Source organism: Scyliorhinus torazame, chromosome 2, assembly GCF_047496885.1.
Source record: "Scyliorhinus torazame isolate Kashiwa2021f chromosome 2, sScyTor2.1, whole genome shotgun sequence".
NCBI classification, from domain to species: Eukaryota; Metazoa; Chordata; class Chondrichthyes; order Carcharhiniformes; family Scyliorhinidae; genus Scyliorhinus; species Scyliorhinus torazame.
Genome location: NC_092708.1, coordinates 179,072,724 through 179,081,518, shown reverse-complemented (window position 1 = coordinate 179,081,518; position 8,795 = coordinate 179,072,724). Strand labels below are relative to the sequence as shown.

Sequence of the window (8,795 nt, the reverse complement as noted above, 5' to 3'; positions counted from 1 at the left end):
GGTCTCTCGCCAGCACAGCTACTGATGGGTCGCACCCTCAGGACAACTGTGCCTTCCATCTTGACACCAACAACGGACCATGCTAAGGTACTGCACAAGGTGCAACTGCAGCGTGATCGCCAGAAGAGTCTGTACGATACAAGGGCGACTGATCTTCCCCCCCTGTCCTCCGGGGATAAAGTCCGCATTCATCTGCCAAATGGTGGCTGGTCAGCACCTGCCGAAGTTCTCCTACGTGTGGCTCCCCGTTCGTTCCTGGTACGCATGCCGGATGGATCAGTGCGTCGCCGCAATCGGTGAGCCCTTCGCCGCCTTCCACGCTCGCAACCGAACAGTGCACACACGCCGGGTCCTCTACTGGTTCCCGAGGATGACTTCGTGGAGCTGCCACAGATCATGCCCCTTCCATCGCCACCCGTGGCCAGGCTCGCACCTCAGCCGGTGGTTCTCGACCCACCCTTGAGGCGGTCAACCCAAATTCATCGCACACCTACTAGATTGGACTTATGAGACTGTTCACACGTTAAAGTTGAAACACTATTGTATTGTAACATGTTACTGTTTTATCATTCCAGATATCGTTTGACCGGACCACACTTCAAAGTTTTTCGTCTTCCTGTTTTGTTATGGTACAACCTCGTTAGCATGACACACCTGACATCGCCCCATGTATATAGTTACGCCACATGCACCTGCTGTAAATATCATGCACACACACTTTTAGATGCACTCACGACACATTCGTATTTATAACCACGTAAGCACATAACTTTGTAAAAAAGGGGGGATGTCATGATATTCAAACACACACATCATGATAGACACACCAACAGACAAATCAGCACACACAACACGACAACCAATCATAGACAAGGACAGAGACAGTATAAGAGAAGAAACACGACACCTGGTGGCCGGTAGATCTGGAGACCAGGACAAGGACAAGACCTGATTAACATCACACACAGGGAGTCACCACGTGCAGAGTATCAAGACAGAACTGTAAATAACAAGTTGAAATAAAACAGCGTTGTACCAAATACAACCGTGTTGGTTCATCTGTACATCAGAACACCCAACACTACAATTGCTATCAGTTATTGCAAATAGGCAAGTGGTTACCAGGTAAACAGTGGGCAGAATGGCTGTGTTGCCCATGCCATTGTCATGATGCCTGAGGCACCGTTTAGATCAAGCTGGCAAACACTTTTCCAAACTTTACCTTTCCTCAATGGATTGAAGAGACCACTTTATGAATCGCTGCTTTCGGCCCTCAATGGAGGGAATTATAACCCCCCAACCCAAAACAGGTGCAGAATAAAAGTTTAATAAACCCCAAACCCAAATCCAACCTGACACTTTGGTTTTAACAGAGGCCAATGGATAAGCCATTCACTCTCAGGAGGCTGGTCGAATAACTAAATGTTTTAATGGCATCTAGCGCCTTGGATTTGATTCTTTTCTACCTTTATTTCTCTCTCAGGCCCTCTCCCATATTTCCCTCTCTGTCCAATTCCTCTCCAAATCTCCATTTAAGATCGAGATGAGGAGAAATGTCTTCACTCAAATGTGGTAAATCTTTGGAATTCTCCACCCCAGAAGGTGTAGAAGCTCAAATATTGAATATATTTAAGACAGATGTTAATGGATTTTTGGACTGAGTGTATCGAGCTACAATGGGGATTATGCAGCAAGGTAGATGATCAGCCATGACCTAATTGAATGGCAGAGCAGGCTCAATGTTCCTCTATTTGACTAGTTACCTTGCATCTGAGGAAGCCCTCCAGCTAAAGGGAGATGAGGACAACTGTGTGAAAGAGATTTGTGTCTTTGCATGTGGATCAAAATGAACTGGTTCCCCACATCACAGTTCCCCAAACTAGCCTGTTAACCTTCTCTGTGATCAGACTCCCACATGATCATTGACTCATTCCCTCTGACCACCGAGTTCCACACGTCACCCTCCAATCTCTCTCTCCCTGGTCCTAATCGCTCCCAAACCCTTCCTATCTCTCTCTCTCTCTCTCTGATTCCAAACCTCCTCAATCATTCCCCAAGTCTCCAAACAAGCGATAACCACCCACTGACCCCCACCCCCACCTTACCACCCCCATTGCAATTTCTAATCTGAGCAGCATGAACATGGGTAGAATTTTAAGGGTGCCAGGTGATTGGCGCTCAGCATCCTGAGAGTCAGCGTGCAACATGTTACTGCTGAATCTCAGAAGCCCACTGCCATTTAATGTTATCTTGAGCAGTGGGTGGGACTTCAATCTGCTCTTGGAAGGAAGTCCCGCTCATGAGAGCAGTATGCCAATCAGCTCTTCAGCCTGGGCAGGCACAGTGTTGCAGTGGCCAAAAGTGGTACTGCAGTGCTCTACCTGGAGCTAAGTCCTGGGACCGGGGGGGGGGGAGCAGGGGCAGGAGGGAAGAGGCGATCATGGCAGCTACTTGCTTGTAATATTAGTCTCAGTGTCCCTGACCTGGCAGGGGGCACCACCTGTTAATGATGCTTACCCTAGGGCATGAAATCCATTTAGAAAACATATGCATTAACAATCCCTTAAACTCCTCTTCCTTTCCATAGAATTTATACAGTACTGAAGGAGGCCATTCAGCCCATCAAGTCCGCATCGACTCTCCAAAAGAGCACTCTGTCTTGGACCACTCCCCCGCCCTATCCCCATAACCCCATGGCCAATCCAATCCAATTAACCACTGAGGTCAATGTCTCTATCAATGGGTTGCACATGGACTGTGCAGAAACCAACCTTCAGGCATTAAGAACTGCTGCAGAGTCTGATATTCTTAACTGATTGGAACAAGGCTCCTTTATGAGACAGTTCAAAGTTTCCAGACCTCTCTCAGTGAATCTATTTGAAACGTTAATATGACTTTAGTAAAAACATGTCAGGCGACATGCGGCACAGATTCAGAATTTATCCTGAACATGTCAGTGAGGACAGCAGGTTTTCTGAGGGCAGTGCTGCAGGAATGACCCTGACAGTGGCACTAGCCCCCAGATTTAGAGTTGCCAACTCTGACTGGAGGAATTCCTGGAGGAATATCTGATTCCCCTGACACACCTGGTCAAACAGTCGCTCTTCTCCATCACCAATTTGTTACAACTACAGTGTTTCAATAAAATGAAAGAATGCACAGTTTCTGCCAATGTTCCGGTGATATTTCTCCCTGGTTTCCAGCACTGGTGTCCAGGACCTTCCTTTGAAGTAGACTCCAGGATTATTCTGGAGTGCTGGCAACCCAACAATAACAAGATAATTCCAGGGGTTATTCCCAGCGGACTGAGGGAGACGTTGTACAAGTTACAGATGATCATTTCCTGTCCTCTTTCAGTTCATTTTTTCATATTCTGAGGAATAATCTGCAAATGTAAACATGATGATGATATTTAGAGGAAGTTCTGCCCATATTACAGCCAATTGGCAGCAGCTTCCCCTGCCCAGGATCACCAAACTGAGCAAATATGAGTCAGTGTTTGAATGTGGTGGAGGTGCAGGATATAAAGACTGAACACTGCAAGGGAAAGGCAGAGCGAGAGAGAGAAGCAACTCCTTTAGTCTTCGGAAGCAGCCAGCTGATCACACAAGAGGCAGAATGAAATCCTTACTCCTCACCATTGCTGCAGTGCAGATCCTCCATTGCTCAGGTAGGTACTGGAGAGAGAGTCACACCTCATAAAGCAACAAGTTATTGGCAATGAGATTCACTCACTCAGATGTGACCAATGTGTAAAAAGAATTGACTGAAGAATGCTGCAGTGTTTTGTACAACTTTCCTTTTCTCTCTCAACAGGAATGCCGAGCCCTAAGGATGCTCTGAGAGCGTCAGTTCTAAAACTGAACAAAATCACCGAGATCACCAATCTGTGTGGGATAACCAGGAGAAGAGTGAAGGATGTAAGTGTGTCCTGGTCTCAGTGTGTTTCACTGTCTAAAGTCTACAAGAATATTACTGAGTGTTTAGTTCCTCTCTTTTTTAATTTATTTTCTCTTTGTCCCCTTCCTCAGCTCCCTCGCTCGTATCATTATACGTCTCATAACCTCTCCTCTCAGGTACAATGGCCTCTTGTTTCCTCAGACAATTCCTTCACAATTCCTCACTTTCCTGCTTTGTAATTGCTATGCCAAACTTGTCTCTGTTTATAAACTACTGCTACCCTCTTTGCCTCGCTTGATATCCTCTGAAGATCTCACTGAGACCGTCAACACTGACCCATTAGGAGCTGCGACTCCAATTTCCTCTTTTCTTAGCACTAATATCTGAGGCTGAACCTGACTTTTACAACGTTTCCTTCATCATTTTTGATCCTGAAATGAGCTTCTGAACATGTGGGGGAGGCAGTGGCAAAGTGGTTTTGTCACTGGACATGTATTCCAGAGACCCTGCCACCTGGGTTCAAATGCTACCACAGCAGATGTGAAATTTGAATTCAATAGAAATCTGAAATGAAAATTGCTACAAAAACCCAGCTGATTCACCAATGCCCCTCAAAGGAAATCTGGCCCCCTTACCTGGTTTGGCCTACATGTGACTCCAGATCCACAGCAATGCATTTGACTCTTAAATAAGCAAGCCACTCAGTTTAAGGTATTTTTAATTTATGGTCAATAAATGCTGGCCCAGCCAGTGACACCCACATCCCACAAAGAAATTTTGAAAATTTGTGCCGCCCTTATTTCTGCCTCTTTGACGTTGCTCAGCTCTGTTTTTGATTCAGCTCATCTGATGCTAAAGCCCTCAACTGCGTGCCTTTGTTAGCTTGGACGTCTAACGCACTCCTGGCTGGTTTCCCATAATCTACCCTCCATAGCCATGAGGTCATCCAATACTCTGCTATCAAGCCCCATCTCACAGCAAGTCCCAGTCCCCATCACCCCTGTGCTCACTGACCGACATTGGTAATACCAGAATTTTAAAATTCTCATCCTTGTTTTTGCATCCCTTCCTATCTTCGCCCACCCACCCCACTCCTACACGACCCCCCCTCCACCCCTACTGCCATCTCTGACATCTCCTCCAATCCCACAATATTCCCAGATATCCGCAATCCTCCAATCCTGGCTTCATGCTATCCCGAGCTTTAATTGCTCCACCATTTGCAGCCGTGCTACAGCTGCCTGGACCATCAGCTCTGAAATTCCCACCCTAAACCTCTCTGTCTCTCTAAGTCTCTCTCTCTCCTCCTTTAAGGTGTACCTGAAATGATGCGTCTTTCACCAAGCCTCTAAACACTGCCCCAATATCACCTGATGTGGTTTGGTCTCAATTTTAGCTTTAGAAAAAGCCCATGAAATTCCTCGGGATGTTTTATTTCGTTAAAGTTTTAAGATCAATTTAAATTCGAACAGTTGTGTTTATTAAACAGGAGCAGTGAGGTGATTGTCCATTGAAGGCAACACAGGCCAGAGTGTGTGTTACATAGTGTTTTAATAGTGTTTTAATGAGCATCTTCCTATTTAATTATGTGTATGGGTGTCTTGAGCAAAAGAGGGAATGCGGGCTTGAGCAGGTTTTTAGTTTAGCACCGAGGAGCTTGTGATGTCTGAAGCCGAACTGAATTATTACCTCAATGTTTCTGAAGTAAAGAAGATTTAACTTTTACAACGCATTCAACCACCTTTCTTGTGGTCAAGCGACCACAGGGAGGATTCACCCCATGGTGAGACAGGCTTCTAGGCAGAGACATTGTGGGAGTTAGCGAAAGCCATGTGGCTGCAATACAATTCTTATTGATAATTACCTTTTGTGTTCACGGATGAAGTCTGTGAAAGTGCATCGTTAGAAGCTGAATATTATATTGCTCTCACACTGGTGGGTGAAGCAGTTCAGAGTAGGAACACTAGATTCACTCAGACACCAATGACCTGCTTTTCTCTCATTAGGTTTATCGCACAGGAAAATTGTCGTACAACGTGGATTTAACATTCTCTGTGAAAGAAACTGTCTGCTCCAAGAACTCAGGATTGGAATTTGATGATCCCGGCTGTCGCTTCCGTTCCAAAAAGTCCGCAGTGAGTCCTGAGTTAAATTGTCACATCGAAACCCTCGGGCGTATAGAGTTATATCATAGAAACTCCCTGTGTCAGTGCTGAGCTTGTTGAAATCAATAACTTGAAAAATGTCCCTTCTATTTTGACAGAAGAAAGGTTTTTGCAAAAGCCATGTTGAATATTTTGCTGACGATGTTGTTGACGTTGATGTGGAGTGTCGAGGTTTGAGGACAATTGACAGCAACAGTGGATCATTCGAGTCGAGTGAAAACAGTATTGAGGTAATGTCACAATTACCCACATCAGGGCAATGGGATTCCTACACTTTATGGCAGCATTTCCTCCACCTGTCAGACTGGGCACGGTATTTTTTATTTTCAAACTCTTCCTTTGGAGAAGGTCTGCTGTGGAAAAACGATCACAGCTACTTACGAAAATTTTATGAGCAGTAAATCTGTAAAGAGATTTTATCTCTTCTTGCTGTTATTAAAGCAAATAATTGCTCCTTATTGTCAGGGGGTTCACAGTACAGAGTCCATCTTGTTACTTTAATACTTTAACCATCATTCCCAGTCTATCAGGACCACACTCTTTAGTGTGACATTAAAAACTGTCCAGATGTTTGGTGAAACTTTCACTAATCAACATCGAACCACTGCAAACCTTCACGAAAATGTAATCAGTTTACATCTCCTCATTCCTCATCTAATCTCAGTCATTGACTTAGGGATGATGTTAAAACAAATGCTTTTTAAAAAGTCACATCTTCCCTGGCACTAAATATAAACACATTGCTATTTTAACACAGGTGATCAACAAGCGAACCACACGTCCCGGAGTCTATAAACGTAAGTATAAATCAGGATTTTTAACCAGACGATTATTGATAGCAAGAAATTGTTGCCACTTTGATTTCTTCCATTGGATTGGAATCTGGGACAGTAACGTGCTTTTATTGAATTCGGAGGCAGGAGGGGAGGGGAGACAAATATTTAAATATTGTTGTGTCTACACCAGCTCTAGTCGAAGGATTTTGGGATGAACCTCAGTCGAGATGATTATATTTTCTATTGAAGATTAGTCAATCTACAATGAAGTTAAGGCTTCAAAGTCGCCATTTCCAATATTTACCAGACAATAATTCCTATGTTCCTGGTAAGCGCAACAGGGACAAACTGATTAATAATCTCAGCCTCCATCAGTTTATCCATCGAATCCTCAGCCCCACTGTCCCAGAGCTGGATTGATTATTATCGTGGTACAGAACGGGAGATACTTGGTGAGGAATTCTCTGCTCCAACACTGAGTTACTCAATCCCAATGTGGGAATTGAAGGAGTTAACAGAACATTAAATCAAATCCAATATCATTGGCATCTGTTATTTACAGATGAATCTAAAAGTTTAGCAAAATATAAAATGTCTCCTTGATCCCCAGCACTAACCAGATAAATCTGAATATTTTAATATAGGTGTAAAACAGATCAAACGACTGGTCACTGCGAGAGATTTCAAACGTGAGTATAACCTGGGACTTGTGTCAGCGTATTGCCTCTTGATCATCAACTGTTATATTACTCTTTGGTAATATATTGTTACTCTTTGCTTTATATATCCAAAATGGTCTGATGGTGTGATTCTCAAGAAACCACCAATCTTCAACTTAAAGCAAAATAGTTTTATTGAATAACGAATTGACTAATATTGAGTTTTAGAATAAAGTATTGACTAATTTAAACTACACGTGCTAACTATGCTGTGATCTATCTCTCTAAAACTCTGTTGTCTAGTCACTCCTGGTTCGAAGGGACCCAAGATCCTTTGCGTTCTCACATATATAGTGGATTTAGTGTTGCCCTCTAGTGGTTGTGTTACACTGAGGTGTAATCATTCACCCTTTACATGTCTCTTAAATCCAATATCATTGGCATCTGTTATTTACAGATGAATCTAAAAGTTTAGCAAAATACAAAATGTCTCCTTGATCCCCAGCACTAACCAGATAAATTTGAATATTTTAATATAGGTGTAAAACAGATCTAAAGACTGGTCACTGCGAGAGATTTCAAACGTGAGTATAAACTTGACTTTGTGTCAGAGAATTGCCTCTTGATCATCAACAACAATAAAACATTGAACCCAGACTGAACTCAGTCTATCTGAAAATGACTGTTCTGTTGATTCTGTCCATTGCAGGAACACAACGATGATTCAAGAGACCGACACTAACCATGAATGAAATGTCTAAAAGGCCGAGCTTGGTGTGGACACAAGAAGACCTCAGTCCCATTGAAGAAGATGTTATTGATTGTACTTTACTTGTTCATGTATAAGGGCGGGGGACCTGAGGTTCCTGACTGTACATTTTACTGTAACTGGGAGATTCTATAGTTTGTAAATGTTCTTTGGTGTGTTGCTGTATTCTGTGGATTGTAATAAAAGTGTAAAGAGAATATTTACTGGTGTTCCTCCAAATGTTATTCCTCATTTCACTGATTGGGAGTTCAGACAGACCGAGTGCTCGGCCCAGCCTGTCACACACTGTGATCACTTTCCTCAGTCTCCAGGCAACTGCTGGGGAACTGGGGCTTCACGGCTTTTAGTCAAGTGTTGGGAGGGAGACAATTAACAATTTGTCAAAAGTTTATTTTATTTGTGTGGAGCTGCCAATTCCTGGGCTCTGTGACAATCGAATATTTAATCACCCACTTGAGTGAATGGTTTCCAAAAGTGGAATTTTCCACTCCTGCCAGTGACTGGAATCATGGCGACAAGGACTGGG

The 8,795-nt window shown here is 43.6% G+C and overlaps 1 protein-coding gene across 2 annotated transcripts; it reads left to right on the top strand.

Annotated features, from left to right (window-relative positions):
• The first annotated feature begins 3,529 nt into the window (after nt 1-3,529).
• On the top strand, nt 3,530-8,466 carry LOC140394046 (secreted phosphoprotein 24-like). Of its 2 annotated transcripts, none has more exons than XM_072480849.1 (8): nt 3,530-3,670; nt 3,817-3,920; nt 5,907-6,035; nt 6,167-6,295; nt 6,823-6,862; nt 7,486-7,530; nt 8,040-8,084; nt 8,210-8,466. In XM_072480849.1, the coding sequence occupies exons 1-7, from the start codon at nt 3,619-3,621 to the stop codon at nt 8,054-8,056; spliced, it is 516 nt and encodes a 171-aa protein (XP_072336950.1). In that variant the 5' UTR covers nt 3,530-3,618; the 3' UTR covers nt 8,057-8,084; nt 8,210-8,466. The 2 variants fall into 2 exon arrangements, with proteins under 2 accessions (XP_072336950.1, XP_072336941.1); XM_072480840.1 differs by having other exon boundaries at nt 6,164-6,295.
• Nucleotides 8,467-8,795: the final 329 nt, after the last annotated feature.